The sequence below is a fragment of the Dreissena polymorpha genome, chromosome 3, assembly GCF_020536995.1.
Source record: "Dreissena polymorpha isolate Duluth1 chromosome 3, UMN_Dpol_1.0, whole genome shotgun sequence".
Lineage (NCBI taxonomy): Eukaryota > Metazoa > Mollusca > Bivalvia > Myida > Dreissenidae > Dreissena > Dreissena polymorpha.
In genome coordinates this window covers 58,076,749-58,096,287 of record NC_068357.1, presented here as the reverse complement: position 1 = coordinate 58,096,287, position 19,539 = coordinate 58,076,749, and the positions used below count along the sequence as shown (strand labels likewise).

General features: G+C 34.9%; 1 protein-coding gene across 2 annotated transcripts in view; it reads left to right on the top strand.

The window, feature by feature from the left end:
* Positions 1–953: 953 nt before the first annotated feature.
* Positions 954–19,539, top strand: part of LOC127874317 (protein FAM135A-like) — a 77,796-nt gene continuing 59,210 nt past the window's right edge. For both annotated transcript variants that reach the window (XM_052418563.1, XM_052418562.1), the window contains exons 1-3: positions 954–1,085; positions 9,782–9,897; positions 15,381–15,460. In XM_052418563.1, the coding sequence (XP_052274523.1) occupies positions 9,821–9,897; positions 15,381–15,460 (157 nt within the window). In that variant the 5' untranslated portion in view covers positions 954–1,085; positions 9,782–9,820. The remainder of the gene's footprint in view (positions 1,086–9,781; positions 9,898–15,380; positions 15,461–19,539) is intronic.

Sequence of the window (19,539 nt, the reverse complement as noted above, 5' to 3'; positions counted from 1 at the left end):
CTATCTATGTATCTATGTATCTATGTATCTATGTATCTATCTATCTATCTATCTATCTATCTATCTATCTATCTATCTATCTATCTATACTGTCTAACTCCCCTTGCGGGTATTATTGACAGGTAACTAAAGCGTATTCCAACTTCCGTTTCCAGACTAAAGTGAGCGATCAAAGTCGACCCTAGTTTATAGTAAAGATGGTATAGTTTTACGGCAAACGAAGTTAAACTCATTATCTCTATTATAGATAATAGCATGTAAAAAAATAACAAAAATATGGGCTTCCATCCTGAGTTTAGAACCAGAAGAAAACAAGTGTTTATTGCATTGAATTTCAGCCGAATAAACATCTTAATTTGACTTGAACACTAACACGAGGGTGTAAAATAGCGTGAACCCAAACGACCATACTCGCAACAATCACACGCCAATGACTGAATTTTGACTACTACTCTAGTAGTGCAATTATAACTGCTGCAGCGACTACTACTACAACAACTACTTCTACTGGAAACAAGGTCAGACAATGCGTACAAGCATTTCGAGTGTCAAGGTTACATTACACTAAATCATTTTGTATCCTTCCGTGGTTCGAAAGTAGTGCCTAATTCTAAAGAGTTCCTTTTCTCTTCGGTATTAAAAGCAATTTAACGATCGCACCCATGCTTTTTTTATTATTTCCTGCATCCTGTGTGTGTCTGCAACATTTTAACGCATTTCATTGGGGATTACGTTGAAAGATCACTGTTTGGGGTGCGTTTATTGAAGTACGGGGCTTTTGTCGAAATTTCACTTTCCCGAGGGTGCTTGCCTTTGGGCGAATTTTACTTTTCTTAGAAGTTGCGAGACCATATATTTTTGACTGCATTTATTGAAAGAGGACAAATTTATCTTCAAAATGATACCAGTCTTGATATATAGGAGATACAAGAAAAATGCTTTGAAAGTTTGAAAGTTTTATAATGAGACCCTATGTGAAATGGAATTAGTGTAATATAACCTCAAAACAAACCGTGAGTGATATTTAGTGAAATAAAAATATCCTTTGCCTTGGAAGTCATGTAGAATAATTGATTGATAAAAAGGTAAACTTTTAATATTTGAATAAGTTTTCTTTACGTAAGACGCAAATTTTCTGTTTACTGCATTCTTCCTATAATTAGGCAATTAACTGTATCGGGTGGGGTAGTGACTTTTTTTTAAACTTTGCAAAAGGCTGAACATGTTTCCGTAAGAACATTTGTATGTCAAACTTATCATGAACATATTTTTTAAAGGTTTGGATTCTTTATAATTTAAATTCTATTGGTGATTTGCTGACATGTGAAATGTTATTCAATACTAGGATAAATTTCGGACTGTCTAGTAACGGAAACATCATTGAAATATTGAACCAAATGGCAAGCATGATAAGTAGAGGACAGTGATCTACTGTTAAAAATATATATAATTAAATGACAAGCAACACTGGATTTTGTGTGCTCCAAAGCAATTGTCTGTAACTGTTAGTGTTCTTGGTCCAATGCACCTAAGAAAAGGCAACACACCGTCACAGAGGGTGATGGAGGTTTCGTCACAATGCAGTTTCATCACACTGATTTTATGAAGGAGGGCAGTAGGGGTTTCGTCACACTGATATATTATATAGAATAAAATGATATTGTTATTGAATATGATTTTGTTAATAAATGTATTGGGATATACAGTGCTTTCCACAGGATTTTCGTCCCCTCCCGACGTTGATTTTTTCTTTAATTTAACGTGTCAATTGACGTTCTGTGGTGCGTTATAACTCAAAGAAAAACAGCGTCAAAAGATGTCATTTGGTGCGCTATGACTTGCCAAGAAAATTCCCCAGTCATTAAAAATATATATATTGTTTGTTTTCAAACTTTTTTTAAACATAGCTAGTAAAATCCCGACTCGAAAGATTCCCCAATACATCCATTTCAACCCGACTCTATTACTGGATACTTACTTCTTTCCAAGTTTCTATTTATGACCCGAAAATCCTGTTTATTCCGTTTTTATAAATCACTTTCTGGTAAATATTTATGATAAAAGCTCTCAACTATTTCTTTAACACAAATCTTTTTTCTATAGTATCAAATAAATTGTATGTGACTATTTATAGATTTGATGAAATATTGCCTCTGAACATGCATCATTTTCCTGACGTGTTGTGTGCTTGTTAAAACGCTCAATACACGCACACTTTCTATGCAAATGATGCGACGTTGTACATGCTGCATAATTTTCGTGATTTTTTTTTGAGAAAAAGATTCGACAAAAAATAAATTTGCACTGCTAATTTGAAGCAAGAATATTTCAACGTTGTGGTAACATTGACATTAGGAAGTGTGTTTCGGATTAAAAACGCATTTACCTATGGGAATGGGTTTCGGATTACAAATTAAATTATTCCCATTTGAGATTTCAACAAATATTAACAGTTGCGTTATGAATCAACGATAATTTGTTTAAACATTTTACGAGTCGAATAAATGTTTTGACGGAATTATGCATGAAATTCACGTTGTCTAAGAGGATTACGGCTGGTTGCCATCATCAGTCTTCTAAGTAACTGGCTAAGATTTCTGTGGCAATTACATGTACGTCACAAGTCGTCTTCATGATTTAACTGCAGGTATTGCCTGCCTACTGCTGTCGCTCATACAAAGCGTGCGCTCGCATTGGCCAATATTGATTTTCTGATACTGCGACGCTCCGCCTTTAGGCGGGCTTTAGTTGGGTAAAGCGACAAAAGATCGTAAACCGACTTTCAAAATTTTCGGCGAAGTCGATATCGCTTTGATCTTAAGCTGCAATAACTGTCAGAATACACTGATTGGAAAATTGACGGCGCCCTGCGGACTCTGATTTCGAAATTCAAGCGCCCCGCTGAGGGACCGTTAAATTGCCTGTGGAAAGCACTGATATATCCGTGTTTATGTTATTTTTGAGTGTTATTGAGTTGAGTATTGTAACAAATGATGGTTTTAATTGTGTATATAATTGAAATGATTTATGTTTGACTTATGTTAAACAGCATGCTGTTTGTCATAAATGAATCGTATTTGTTTTAGTAGTAGTAAGTACCAGCTAAAACTGTAAAATATTGTCAGTGTAATTTTATATTTAAGAAAAAAATATATTCACATGGAACAGGCAATAATGTCTATGATTTTATTAAAAATGCTTTTAAAAGCAGGGCTCAACATTTACGGTTGTCTGATTGCCCCTGGCAAGTAAAAGTTGGCTTTAGCTTTAACTTTACAAATAACTGTAAGTCTGTGTTTGCTGACTAAGACGTGGAGGAGAATTACTAATTATTTCATTAATAATCAAACATTGGCACAAATCTACATTTAGACTTTAATTAGACTTAAATTGCTGTAATCATTTTGTTAAATGTGCAAAAAAAATAAAAAAATCTGGTGTATCATTTTTATCTTTATTAAAAAATATGAGGTTTACAGTTAATGTGATGTTTAATGTTTGGGCAAGTGGCTTTACATTCAGGGCAAGTCGATTTTTTAATTACTTGCCCGGCAGTGCAAGTTGGTTTTAAGGTAAATGTTGAGCCCTGAAAAGTACCCTTTTTTGTCTTTATTGTTGATTTTATCCGTAAAACTATAACACTTGCATAACACTTTGCATATTATCCTTTTTCTATCACAACATTCACTTTCTCTGGTCGCGTTATATATAAATAAAACACATACTTGTGGAGCAAATGAAAACACGTCAACACCCTATCAACTACCAATCTACAATCGTAAGATATTCCAAGGACTGATGACTTGATAATGCAAACATATTAATTTGTGCATTGCAAACAATCAATTAGCGGCACATGCCATTAATTGCCATCAATTAAAGAAGTTGGCTTGAATTGGCAGCGTGGATTATACACACTGTGTGTATTTATACATACAGAGTAAATAGCGTCTGTTTAACAAGAGTATATAATAGGGGAGTTGTTTCATTGCAGCCACAAATCCAATCATGGCTTCAGAATATCCATGTATACACTGTGAACGTAACATTAATGACGGTGATAGCGCAATATCGTGTGATCAATGCGAACAATGGCAACATCTGTCTTGTGACACAGGAATCAGTCTAAGACAGTATCGTAAAATGATAAAGCTTAAGGGTGTTGTAGACTAGCCAAATGAAAATGTCGCGAATGCAGCACGCGCTTGCCCGTGTGCATAGAAGGAAATTCAAGGAAATCCACGGAACACTATTCAACACCTGAGACAAATATGAGGACGATAAAATCACCACCACGCAACTACTGAGGCAATGTAGCAATATCGCAGGCCATGGGCCGGATTCAACACACGACCCAATCCGCAACGAAGATGTCTGAATTAGGAACATGGACATTTTAAAGCTGCAACAATTCACCAACAGCTGGATTCCATTTGATTTCGATTTCAGACACTCCGATTCTGATTTTTTCGATTCGATTCATCTTCAAACCTAGTTTTATCATATATTCACTCTTCTGCCTCAAAATAAACATTTCTGTTCAAATGTGTCGCATACCTAGATATCTTAGGCATTTATAAAATTGTGTGTTTGTTTGATATAGTTTGGTTGGTTCAACAGTGTTTTAAAAACTGTTAAAAGTGTGTTAAATTAACATTTGTAAGAAATTATTGCAAGAAACTGCCAATTGTCTTTCAAACTATTTCAATATTTCAATACAACACATAAATAAGAATAGCAAATTAGGACTCAATTTTAATATAAAAAACTTCTGACTAGAAGATTGTGTTGAATACACAATAATGTAAAATTAAAAAAATAATCATAAGAACATCTGGAATCAGTGGAGTGATATTATACTTATATCCAAAACCGCTACAAGCATGTCTACCAATGTGCCATGACAGCATCACCTGTTACCTGTAGGACAAAGCACATTCTCTAATAAACTTAACAAATTCCCAACAGAAACAGAACTGCTTTTCTGGCTGGCGACTTGAGTAGTTGCACTTGTGCTACCTCTTAGTCTTGCTAAATCAACGTTATGTTTCATCCGTGAAGCCCAGTTTACACTTTGCTTTATCGGGAGGGCTACCATCCCGAAACCCAAAATACTGCCACTTTTTTTATTTAAGCTTCTTAGGCGCATCTGATAATTTCAATTTGTCGGCCACAACTTTTTAGCCATTTTGACGCTTTTTCCGATAGTAGACCGTAACGCGCTTATTGATTGGATGACTAAAGTAATAAGCAGCCAATCGCGCGCGTCGTAATTACAGGTAAAGATAAAACCTACATCTTTCCGTATCAAATAGTCATAATACAGCGAGCTTTACGTATCTATGTATATATATGTCTATATGTTAAAGAATCGAATCAAATTTGGTAGGTTTGGTATCGTAATCGAATCGACGCATTTCAAACCGATTTTCGATGCATCGGATTGAATCGTTGCAGCTCTAGGACATATAACAGACAGAAGTCTGACTGTAGTGTTTAATGTTGTGTACATAATTCAATGTATATGAAATGATTTCCGTGTATGTTGTATTATTGAGTAGAGTTGTATTTTAATATATTGTGTAATATTGTGTTGTATTGGATTATGTCTTTAGGTTTTATATGTGGTGTAATATTGTTTGCAAATAAATGGATTTGTTGTGCAAAGGTAAATATATGAGTCCATGAATTGTGTATTAAAAGTCTCTCCTGGAAGTGACCCAGCCCCATTCACCAAAGAGGGAAAATACTGGTCAGGATTATAAGTGAGCTTTGAGCTATTATGTTATGTTTATGTTTTCATATTATGTTTTCTCCTATGCCCTCTTTCAAAAAAGCACTATGTAGGAAACACAATATTAGTCCGCCTTTTGTATTGCCATATTTCCTGTCTTAGCCATAACTTTGCATTATATAAAGATGAATGTTTAAATAACTTGCCCCATCATAAGACTATGTTCGTGTGTAAAAATCATCTCCCTTTCTCAAAGGTCAAAGTTCAAAATTGGCAATAAACAGCTTGAACATAATTGTTTTTGGCAAAACTTTGCCATCATATATCAGGGTTTTTTCAGCACTGTCTGCGCCTCCGGGAAACGGAGGCATTCCCAAAGCAAACGGACCCGTTCCCAATCAACTTTTCATTGCATTTTTCCCAATTCCAAAAAATAATATCTTCCAAAATCGTAAAAAGTAAACATAATTTATATCGAAAGAGTGACTTCCCTTCGTTCGCGACTCAATAAAGCCTTAGTGACACAGATTTTTTGGTGTATTTGCCGGATGCATTTACTCTAAGCGATGACGTTCGAACTGTTCCTTATAATACAAGAGTATATAGAGCCGCACAATATACATTCTATACCATATCTGTAGACGCTTATTTTCAATCATGGCTTCGCACAATAGTAAATATTACATTAAAAAACACAAAAAAAAGACGCTAAAGGATGTGTAACGATATCATCAATGTTTTCGAAACGCTCAGAATCTTCCGAAATTACTGCCGCGAGTAACCCTGAACAGACAGGCTCGGACGATACGCAGCAAAATGTAAAAGCAACAGAAGTAATGCCAGGGCCGTCAATCACAAAATCGGCAACTGAATGCTCAGAGCCTTGTAAGAAAGTTGTAGTTCAATCGTCATTTAATACATTAAAGTATGAAATGAAATACCCATGGCTCTATTTTAGCTCGGCCAAAAATGTTGCTGTAACTTGTGTTTGGGCAGTGTTTGTTTTGCATGTGTTGATATAAAGAAAATTGTTAAACCACAGACTGATTTAAGCATGATTAATTCAATTTTTTTCCCCAAAATGAGCCGTTTTACGAAACAAAAATTCCCAAAATGGGCAATTTTGTCGATACAAAATTCACAATTTGGTCAGACTCCTTTTCCCAAAGTAGGCAGAAAAAACCCTGTGTATTGATGGTTTTTAGAATGACTTGGCACAAATGTAAACCATGATAAGATTGCATGTCCTAAAGAACACCCAGCCCCTAACTTAATGGTCAGGATCACACATATAGGTCAAATGTAACATTTGACCTTAAAATTGTTTGAAAATTCCTGTTTCAGCCACAAATTCAAACATTTTGATGGATTAAACAAAATGGGCGCACATCATCACAAGGACATCATCAAGATGTATATGATGTTACACTTGTGTCCCTACCCTAAAGGGCATGGTCACACTCAGAGTTTGAAGGTCAAATTTCACCACACAAAAGCTTGTCTGTATTTCATTAACCATGTTATTTTAAAAAAATGCACAGCCAATATAATTTTGCATTTAAAGCAAAAAGGTTTTAAAATTAAGAGGAAAGCCATAAACATGTTCACTAATTTTGGTGAAGTACTTACCTGTACAAAAAATAACAACGGCTGATATGCCTCAATTATTTTCACAATCCATATGAGAATTTTACTTGCTTCTGCTTTATTGTCTGATTAAGTTTTACAAGCATTAGAAATAAAAAGGAAGAATGGCCGTGCATTTAAAACAGATCCACCATAGAATTAGTTTTTTTTATGAATGTTTTATAAACAATTCTATACTATAAGTCTTTAGGACTGTTAAAGACCTATCAAATATGCATAAGTTCTATTATGAAACTTGTATCATTCTTAATTTAAGAAAACTATCACTAAACTTTTGATTGAAGAACCTTCAAACATATTCTTTAATTTCATTTTAAATCAAGTAAAACAAATATACTTTATAATTTTGATGCTAATAGGCCTCCCTGTCAAACGTTATAGACTATACCTAATAGAATGAATCAGTTTTCTGGTTGATGATTCTTAGTTTCCCAGGAATAAATGAGTTTTATGATGTTGAAATTAGCTTCAGGTGTGGAGAGAATTATCTTGTATTACTCTGTTATAGTATGGCTTTTCTATTCAAAATCTGGCAGAGTGCAGTGTGATGCTCCTCTTTCTAAATGCAAGTTACAGACAGGTGCACAAATATGTTAACATCATTACAAATGATGTGGGCTTTCATATGTATATATTTACATTAATACTCCCAACATTTTCTAAAGAGATTTGAATGTTGTTTATTATAAATGTAAAGTAGTGAATTAATAGTACATGTATCTGTGCATGATTAACACATATTAGCTTGACTTTAACCTAAAATGTTGGCAAAGGTGAGAGCGTATTCATCTTGTAACCCTTAACAGCTTAGATGCGTATTTTGATGCATTTGTAGTCAGTCTCTCAGAAAGTTAAATTTACTTAAAGACCTTTCTTACTGGATTCAAGTTTTGAAGGCTTCATTTCCAACCCTTAGAAACTAAAAAGCAGCAAACAGCATAAAACCAGAACAGACTGAGTTACTCGAAAGCTGTTCTTGTTTTATGCTGTTTGCACATAGCCATTTTCACTTTGCTTCTGAGTGGGAAAGGGTAAACGGCTGGTTAAAGTTATAAGTCTTTCTGTCCAGGTCAGTGGTTGTTTATGTTTGCTACTCATCAGTATCTAAGGGTTGGAAAAGAAAGAAAGGACTTTAACTAAAGTTAACTTTGGGAGGGAATGCAAATGTGTCAAAATACGTATCTAAGTGGTAAAGGGTTAAGCAGGAGTATGCCCCCTTTTCTAGCTGACATACAGACTTTGCATGGGTTGCATTTGGCGCCAGATTGGTCAAGGTCAAGCTAACTGTTGCTAAAAGAAGAAAAAAATGTGCTCAATTTTGTTTCAATTTGGATAGAGGAATTGTGCCATATATATATATATATATATATATATATATATATATATATATATATATATATATATATATATATATATATACATGTATATATAATATAAATACTTCAGATATTCATCTTTAAAAATGTATTTGTGGTAATTATATCATCTAGATGTACATTGTACTATAAAAAAAAGTAAATTTGTATTTCAATAAGAGAATTATTTCACAGTCAAATGATAAATAACTGATTAATCCTCTAGCTAGGCTAAGTACTCATCCCTTCAATGAAGTGGGGATATCTTTCTTGCATCTGCCTATCTCTCTGTCAGTTGGATACACTATTTAGGAAATCTTTTAACAGTTGATCACTATATTTACTACTAAACATTGGGAGAAAACATGTTTTAGAAAAACATCTTTTGTTTCAACCTTAGCAAGAATTTAGTGTTTGTGCATATTTTCAACTTAGCTTTAACAGTATGTGTGTCACTTTCAACCTTAGCTGTAGTAGTGTATGTGCTAATATCAACCTCAGCTCTAATAGTGTGTGTGCTATTATCATCCTCAGCTCTAATAGTGTGTGTGCTATTATCATCCTCAGCTCTAATAGTGTGTGTGCTATTATCATCCTCAGCTCTAATAGTGTGTGTGTGTGTGTGCCATTATCAACCTTAGCTCTTATAGTGTGTGTGTGCCATTATCAACATCAGCTCTACTAGTGCGTGTGTGTGTGCTATTATCATATACAGCTCTAATACTGTGTGTGCTATTATCAACCTCGGCTCTTACAGTGTTTATGCTATTATCATCATCCGATCCAAAAGTGTGTGTGCTTTTGTCATACTCTGCTATAATACTGTGTGTGCTATTATCATCCTCATTTGTAATAGTGTGTGTTCTATTATCATCATCAGTTCTAATAGTGTATGTGCTATTATCATCCTTAACTCTAATTGCGCGTGTGTGTTTTTATCATCCTCAACTCTAATAGTGTGTGTGCTATTATCATTCTCAGCTCTTACAGTGTTTGTGCTATTACATTTGTATCATCCTCAGCTTTAATAGTGTTCTATTTTCAGCCTCTTGTTGACTGGGAGGGGCACAGTGCACGTGCAAGCATGACGGAGCTACAAGCCACCCTGGAGTTTTCTGTGGAACTCAACAAGTTCTACAATGTAGACCTCTTCCAGCGCGGGTTTGTGATAAGTTAATAATGAGTTGCACTCTGTGAAAAGGGGGTTAAATGCATGTGCATCAAGTGTCATCCCAGACTAGCCTGTGCTAGTTTAAAGAACGTTTTTCTTAGCAAAAATCCAGTTAATGAGGAAATTGTTGTCCCTAATTGGCCTGTACAGACTTAACAGACTAATCTGTGACCACACTTAACACGCATGCATTTAACCCCCTTTAAACAGAGGGAGGCTAAAATGTTTCATTTATTGAATAATAATTTGAAAAAATAAATACCGTCTTTATCCTATTAACCGCGCCAGGGCGCGATGCAAATCACTAAGGGGCGCGATTATTTCACCCCCCTTTAGGTATAATACGAGCTAACTTCTAAAATGTGTTTACCGGTATTTGCAAAGTTCCAAGTTCATTGAGCAATCGTAAACATATCACAATTAGTTTTACCTGAATACAACACCCTATTATCATGCGAGATGAAAGGGCCATTGTCGATAAGACCGTAATGAGAACTGTAACAGTACGCGTGACTGAGATAGCAACAGTGTTAATTAGTGGAGATTTATGGTAACTTTAGATACCTCATAAACCAGACCAAAATATTTTCTGGTTGAATTGGGCCTAGCAATAAAATTAATCAGAAGAACATATGCAGATAATTAGACCGGGACGACCACAGGGATCGAACTCCCGGAGTCAGACGATGACGTAGACAGCGAAGATCACTACACAAGCACCCATGTTGAAAGTGACGCCCATTAAGATTTAAATGTGAATTCATTGTGAATATCATGTTAATTAAAATGAAGGAACATTACAATTATTATTATATTTATTTGTCAAAAAACAACAACAAAAAACAACAACTATAGCAACACAATTAATAGATCCTAAATTTAATTTTCAATAAGTTAAGCCCTGCATTGTGTCTACACGAAGTGATTAACAATCTACCCGGTATGTATAAAATGTAAGCCACGTTCTTCGGCCCAGCGTACCGCATATTGAACAACCTGGGTAAATTAGTATTTTTAATGCTTGGTGTAAAAAAAAATCGTACCATGAATTTGACATTTAAAACTGAAAACACCGATACAATAATACAATCGCCTGCATATTGGAGTTTAATCCTAACATCGATATGTTCCAAATATATATGTTATTATTATTATTATTAAAGTTTTTAGCCGGATTTTTTTCGAAAAAATCTCGGCTTATAGATTGATGTTGTCGGGCGGGCGGGGGGGGCGGGCGGGCGGGCGGGGTGGCGGCGTGCTCGAAAATGTTAAAGTTCTTATTTCATGGTATAACTTTGGTATGCTTGGACCTAGAGTCTTCAAACTTGACATGAAGGTTGGCCAGGATTAACAGATGACCACTGGTCATTTCAAGGTCATTCATTTGAAGGTCAAGGTCACTGTGACCTTCAATATAAAAAATGTTAAAGTTGTTATAACTTTGGTATGCTTGGACCTAGAGTCTTGAAACTTGACATGAAGGTTGGCCATAACTAGTTAGTAACCACTGGTCATTTCAAGGTCATTCATTTGAAGGTCAAGGTCACTGTGACCTTGAATGTAAAAATGTTAAAGTTCTTATTTCATGGTATAACTTTGGTATGCTTGGACCTAGAGTCTTCAAACTTGACATGAAGGTTGGCCAGGATTAACAGATGACCACTGGTCATTTCAAGGTCATTCATTTGAAGGTGAAGGTCACTGTGACCTTCAATATAAAAATGTTAAAGTTGTTATAACTTTGGTATGCTTGGACCTAGAGTCTTGAAACTTGACATGAAGGTTGGCCAGAACTAGTAAGTAACCACTGGACATTTCAAGGTCATTCATTTGAAGGTCAAGGTCACTGTGACCTTGAATGTAAAAATGTTAAAGTTGTTATAACTTTGGTATGCTTGGACCTAGAGTCTTGAAACTTGACATGAAGGTTGGCCAGAACTAGTAAGTAACCACTGGACATTTCAAGGTCATTCATTTGAAGGTCAAGGTCACTGTGACCTTGAATGTAAAAATGTTAAAGTTCTTATTTCATGTTATAACTTTGGTATGCTTGTACCTGACCTTGAATGTAAAAATGTTAAAGTTCTTATTTCATGGTATAACTTTGGTATGCTTGGACCTAGAGTCTTCAAACTTGACATGAAGGTTGGCCAGGATTAACAGATGACCACTGGTCATTTCAAGGTCATTCATTTGAAGGTGAAGGTCACTGTGACCTTCAATATAAAAATGTTAAAGTTGTTATAACTTTGGTATGCTTGGACCTAGAGTCTTGAAACTTGACATGAAGGTTGGCCAGAACTAGTAAGTAACCACTGGACATTTCAAGGTCATTCATTTGAAGGTCAAGGTCACTGTGACCTTGAATGTAAAAATGTTAAAGTTGTTATAACTTTGGTATGCTTGGACCTAGAGTCTTGAAACTTGACATGAAGGTTGGCCAGAACTAGTAAGTAACCACTGGACATTTCAAGGTCATTCATTTGAAGGTCAAGGTCACCTTCATGTCAAGTTTGAAGACTCTAGGTCCAAGCATACCAAAGTTATACCATGAAATAAGAACTTTAACATTTTTACATTCAAGGTCAGGTACAAGCATACCAAAGTTATAACATGAAATAAGAACTTTAACATTTTTACATTCAAGGTCACAGTGACCTTGACCTTCAAATGAATGACCTTGAAATGTCCAGTGGTTACTTACTAGTTCTGGCCAACCTTCATGTCAAGTTTCAAGACTCTAGGTCCAAGCATACCAAAGTTATAACAACTTTAACATTTTTACATTCAAGGTCACAGTGACCTTGACCTTCAAATGAATGACCTTGAAATGTCCAGTGGTTACTTACTAGTTCTGGCCAACCTTCATGTCAAGTTTCAAGACTCTAGGTCCAAGCATACCAAAGTTATAACAACTTTAACATTTTTATATTGAAGGTCACAGTGACCTTCACCTTCAAATGAATGACCTTGAAATGACCAGTGGTCATCTGTTAATCCTGGCCAACCTTCATGTCAAGTTTGAAGACTCTAGGTCCAAGCATACCAAAGTTATACCATGAAATAAGAACTTTAACATTTTTACATTCAAGGTCACAGTGACCTTGACCTTCAAATGAATGACCTTGAAATGACCAGTGGTTACTAACTAGTTATGGCCAACCTTCATGTCAAGTTTCAAGACTCTAGGTCCAATTGTTTACATGAATGCGTTACACATAAAATTCTAGGAACAAAACATGGGCTTATTTAATAAAGTAATTCTGATGTATTTCACATTTCCTTAAGCAGCATAAAAAATGTGTTTTATGCACTAGTTTAAATTTGTAAGAAAAGTTGTTTTAAAAAGTTATTTAAAGAAAAGCACTACATTATGATGAACTACATACCAGTGTGTTTACATCCATTAACGTTCAATTGTGAACCCCACAAAGTAATCAGAATCAGATCCTGCACCCTGACCCTTGGAAATGTCAAAGCAAAGAATTGGGTGTGAATTAAGAATTAATCACAAAACAAACTACCGTCTTTATCCTAATAAAAGCTCCCTCCCTAATAAACGCGCCCCTGTTGTATAATAAAATGTAGGAGTGATCAAAATAATAGCGCCCCCATTTCTCGGCTTTCAAATGAATGACCTTGAAATGTCCAGTGGTTACTTACTAGTTCTGGCCAACCTTGTAAAACTTCAGAAGTTCATGTCTTTGAGTGGACTGAAGGCTACCCCGCCAAGTGAAACCACAGACTATCATTCAAGCTTGGATCATATTTATGTGTCCAATCTATCTGCTAGAACTGGTGTGATAGAAACCTTTTGGAGTGATCATAAGGCTGTCTGGATTTCTGTGTAGGTATGTGAAAGCAAAACAATAAATAGTATTATTTCATCTAAGTTTATTTTCTTACATTTGATAATGAAATTGATGGAAACTTCAAACAATATGTTACTAATTTGCTAATAAAAAAATTGAGATCAAACTTTCCTAATTGTCAATTCAAGTTCATATTTGTGACCTTAAATGTTATTGTTGTTCATGTATATGCATGCATTCAAAACATAACACAAGGTTTGCTCATGCCTTGAAAAGTACTTACATTTCATTTTGACCTTTGAACAATATTTCAGTAATTTAAGTATTGCATTGACAAAAACACGAAAGGTACTTTCCTGTCATTTAAATCAAAAATCCGGCTTCAATGCGGTCATCTCCGACCGCGGAACTCTTGTATTACTATAAGGTTGTTGCCAATGACATGTACCTTGTTGATAAACAAAAGAATTTTCCGTCAATAAAATGCAATTACTTTACCCCTTCGCAGCCGAGAAATGGGGGCGCTATTATTTTGATCACTCCTACATTTTATTATACAACAGGGGCGCGTTTATTAGGGAGGGAGCTTTTATTAGGATAAAGACGGTAGTTTGTTTTGTGATTAATTCTTAATTCACACCCAATTCTTTGCTTTGACATTTCCAAGGGTCAGGGTGCAGGATCTGATTCTGATTACTTTGTGGGGTTCACAATTGAACGTTAATGGATGTAAACACACTGGTATGTAGTTCATCATAATGTAGTGCTTTTCTTTAAATAACTTTTTAAAACAACTTTTCTTACAAATTTAAACTAGTGCATAAAACACATTTTTTATGCTGCTTAAGGAAATGTGAAATACATCAGAATTACTTTATTAAATAAGCCCATGTTTTGTTCCTAGAATTTTATGTGTAACGCATTCATGTAAACAATTATGCTATACCCAATGTAAAATTTTGCAACTGATTTCAGATGTATTCAATGATTTTATCCTTAAATCTTTTGATATCGGCACAAACTGCAAGAAAAACTGTCTTTCATGCACTAAAAATTATTGCTAATGTTTAAAAAAAAGAAGATATTTGCAAAAATTAAGTTCTTAGCAGTTAGTTAACATTCTGTCCAGTCCGTGTGAAAACTCCTGTGAACCCCTTTTATCTTTGACCCTGAGGGTGCAATCTCAGTTTCAATAATGTTTATTCTTATAGTTGATGTTCTTTTATAAAAGTATTTGGTCATTGAGACAACTACTAAGTTTTAGATTTTTTAAGAACAGCTGTTTCTTTTCAAATTTATAATAATAATATTTAAGCTTTTGTCATTTTCTGTTTTATTATGACAACCCCTCCTCAACAGATACATGTTTTAATTTGAAAAAAACTACCATCTGTCATTATTGTGCTGTGACATCTGTAATGGTACATGTATGTGTTATATGTACATTGAAAAGATGCTGTTCACAATCAGATTTCAGTATACCTTGTTGCAATTTGGGCTACATGTATGTAGCAGGTGATTATAACACAAAAACTATGTGTTGAATCATCATTTTGGTGCCTTATTAAATGAAATTTATGTCATGCAGCAAATAATTTCTATCATAATATCAGGAACGTAAGTTCTGACCTACAGAGCGGCTTTGCTTGCATTTGTTTCAGGTATTATCAGATACGCACAGCCCTTCAAACACCACCGAAAGTACCATCGAAGATAGAAATAACTCTTCAGAAATCACAAGGTAAATATAACCCCATTATATTGTCTTTCTGTTGCTGTGAATTAAGTTCAATTTATGCTTTTATTGAGGTACATTTACAATCTGACTGGTAAGTTTTGTCTCATTACTTTCATTGACTTTCATTGCAAGGACCCAAGGGATTTTACTTTTTTGCTCACCTGATTGCTCAGGTGAGCTTTGTGACCGGTCTTTGTCCGTCCTTCGTTAACATTTGTTCGTAAACACTCTTGAGGCCACATTTATTGTCCGATCTTCATGAAACTTGGTCAGAAGCATCTTCCCAATGAAATCTCGGTTGAGTTCGAAACTGGGTCGTGCTGGGTCAAAAACTAGGTCACTAGGTCAAAAAAAGAGAAAAAACTTGTAAACACTGTAGAAGTCACATTTCATGCCCAATATTCATGTAACTTTGTCAAAATGTTTGTCTTAATGATATGTTGGTTGAGTTCAAAAGTGGTTCCGGTCCGTTGAAAAACATGGCCGCCAGTGGGTGGGGCAGTTTTCCTTATTTGGCTATAGAGAAACCTTGTAAACACCCTGGAAGTAACAATTTTTGCTCAATCAGTGTTTTTTTTCAGTTTTGGGGGAAAGGGGTCGGGTCCCCTGAGGGGGGGGGGGGAATTCACACGTAAAAGGGGAAAACGGGGAAATTTCAATTCAGTACAAAATCAAGTTTTAATAATATAACTCACCATACATAGAGAAAAACATTATTCCAACTCTTTTTTTCATCAACATGTTATGTTCATGTTCAAAGATCAACATTTCTTGGCTTTTCTGTGAATTATTTAAATGAGGCATTGATTAAAATTGAATTACACTTCAGAGAGGGAAATTTTTCAAATATTTGGGGGAAAAATATATACTCTACAGATGGGGGAATGGGGCCGAATAACGCCGAATATTTCATTAAAAAAAACCACTGTCAATCATCATGAAAGTTGGTCAAAACATTGGTTTTATTGATTTCTCAGATGAGTTTGAAAATGGTCCAGATCGGTGAAAAAACATGGCCGCCAGTGGGCGGGGTATTTTTCTCTATTTGTATATAGTGAAAACATGTCAACACTCTAGAAGTCACATTTTTGGCCCAATTTTCATGAAATTTTGTCAGAACTTTTGTTTCCTAGATACGTGCGTTGAGTTGGAAAATGGTTCCGGTCAGTTGAATAACATGGCTGCTGGGGGGGGGGCAGTTTTCTTATATTTATATAGTAAAAAAAAGCTTGTGAACACTCTAGAAGTCACATTTTTTGCCCAATCATCATGAAACTTGGTGAAAAGGTTGGTTTTATATATATCTCAGATGAGTTTGCAAATGGTCCCGATGGGTCAATAAACATGGCTGCCAGGGGGGTGGGGCAGTTTTCCTTATGTGACTATATAGAGAGAAACCTTGTGATCGAACACTATAGAAGTCACATATTTTGCCTAATCATCGTGAAACTTAGTCAATACATTGGTTTTAGTTATTTCTTGGACAAGTTGGAAAATGGCTCAGATCGGTGAAACACACTTTTAAGCTCACCTGATTGATCAGGTGAGTTTTTAGGATTGGTCTTTGTCCGCTGTCCGTTCGTCCACATTTGTTTGTAAACACTCTAGCATTCACATTTCTCATGCATTCTTTATCAAAGTTGCTGAAAGATCTCAGTCAAGTTTGATGATGAGCAAAATCACATAATTAATGCCATAATTATTGCCCTTAGATTGTCCAAATTTTCATTATATTATTCAAAATCCTTGTAAGCAAAGTTTGATGTTTGGTAAGGGGGGTCAACTCAAAATATAGTAGTGCTGCAACAATACGCCAAAAAGCGTATTGCGATATATTGTCAGCTCAAAAACCCGTATTGCAATATATCGCAATATATTGCTTACTTGTACCAAAATTATAACTCGCCAATTACCAGATAATCCCTTATATTCCAGTTTTAAAGCAAATTCTGGTAAATGTTTACTATAAAAATGCTCAAGAATAACACAAAACACAAATATTCACCAATTTTCTTAAATATCAAATACATTTTGGCATTTGTTACTATTTAAAGATGTAATGAAATAACTTCCAATCGGGCGCTTTTTTTCCACTGAACACGCGTAAATTGCCTGACGTGATGTTCCCGTTTTATACAACACAAATACACCCACACTTTGCACGCGACGTTCTACATGTCTGTATAATTTTTGCGCGCTTTCGCTTTTTATTGAGAAAAAGAATAAAGCACTTTTTTTATTGTCGCGTTAGCATTACATTTCGGAAGCATGTTTCCGAAATTCGGATTCGGATGCTCATTTCAGAATCGAACGAAACATTTAGTTGTGCGTAATTAATTTAACGATAATTCGTTTAAAAGCATAGAATGAATGCTCCCATGTAACAACGCTACTCTGTATAATAGACTTTTTAGAATGCCATTTGTACGTAACAATTTATTTTTACAAAATACCGCTTTGTTTTGTTTACCTTGATATCATTATTTTGGATGGCTTTTCTGAACGAAATGTAGATGCATGTTTGTTAAATTTTCGTACCGGTATGACGAAAATCGTATCGCAATACAATATGCGGATTGCGTATTGCGATATATACCGATATACCGGTATATTGTTGCAGCACTAAAATATAGGTCACCATTTCAAATCTTACAAAAACAAAATCACTTCCTACGCCAGAGTTTTGGTTCAATAATGATGAAACTTGACCAGGATGTTTGTCTTGTCAATATCTAGGGCCTGTATTCACCAACCCATTCTTAGACTTAAGAACAAAGAATAGACTTAGAACCAAGAAAAATGAGTCCAACGTATGAATATATTGACTAACACTGGTGATTATGCCATTAACAAAATGTTCTACAAGGTTAATGATGTAGATAGAAGTTGTTAATACCAAGTTTGACTCAAGATTAAAGAAATTTTTGAATATTCTTATTTAAAGAATTTTCATTATTCTTAGACTTAAGTCTAAGAATTGTTTAGTGAATACGAGCCTCTCAGGTGAGCAAACTAGGGCCATCTTGGCCCTCTTGTTAAGTTTTTTGCAATGTTTTGTTGTATTTCAAGTGTTGAGAGTGAATTTTTTGTTTCTGTTAAACATTTCTTTATTCAGGGCTTTTTTTCTTTTTAAGCTAGGGCCTCATATAGACCCTTTCCCAAAAGCTTAAGGCTCCTTCCCCTGAGAATATTTCTTTTAAATGATGCAATTTTCCCCAAGTTTCAAGCTTACTTTGGGACAATATCTTCCCCTTTTTCAGTTTTGTCAATAATGATTTTTCCCCAAATCAAGAAAAAAAACTGCTTTATTAGATGCAAGGGTTTCAGCTCATCGCTGGATTTATTGTTCTGTCTTGTATAAGCAAAAGTTGACATGCCTAAACAAATGGGAAATGGTATGTTAAAACAGAGTTTTTCTTAAGATGAAATCTAGAGTTTTTAATATTTTGCATATTTTACATGTAATATTATTTTATATACCCGTAAGGTATTTCAATAGATTTTGAAAACCCAAAGTAAAATTACCAAATGCTTGAACTTTTTAGTGGTCAAAATTCTCATATCAGGAGTTTCATTTTGTTTCTGCATATTTCACCCCCTTGGTGCAGAAAGGTACCATGTGACATTGAAATTAGAAGGCACATGGTACCTTTTTACACCAATGGGGTGAATTTTGTTAAAATTGCCTGCACCTGTTGTTTTCATAAGCTTGTGTGAAATACAATGCAGATATAGAAATTGTATGATATAAAATATAGTTTGGGACTAGCTTCTTGAAACAATTGCAGCAAACTCATGCAATACAGATTATTTGCAGGAGTAAACATTTCAAAATGCTTGCATCAAAAAGCAGGATTCTCACAGCTTCAATTGAAATTTTTGCTATGTCTCACTTGGAAATCAAGCCTCAATGTCAAAGTACCCATTTCACAAGTATCTGCTGGCTATAGATTGCATATGTCACCTTGTACTTTTTTCCTAGTATCTTAACCAAAATAATGGGTGATATGTTTGTCTCCAGATTATTGTGTCATTTTTTCTGTTTATGAAGTAGGTCAGCTTTCAAGAAAAAAAGCTAAACA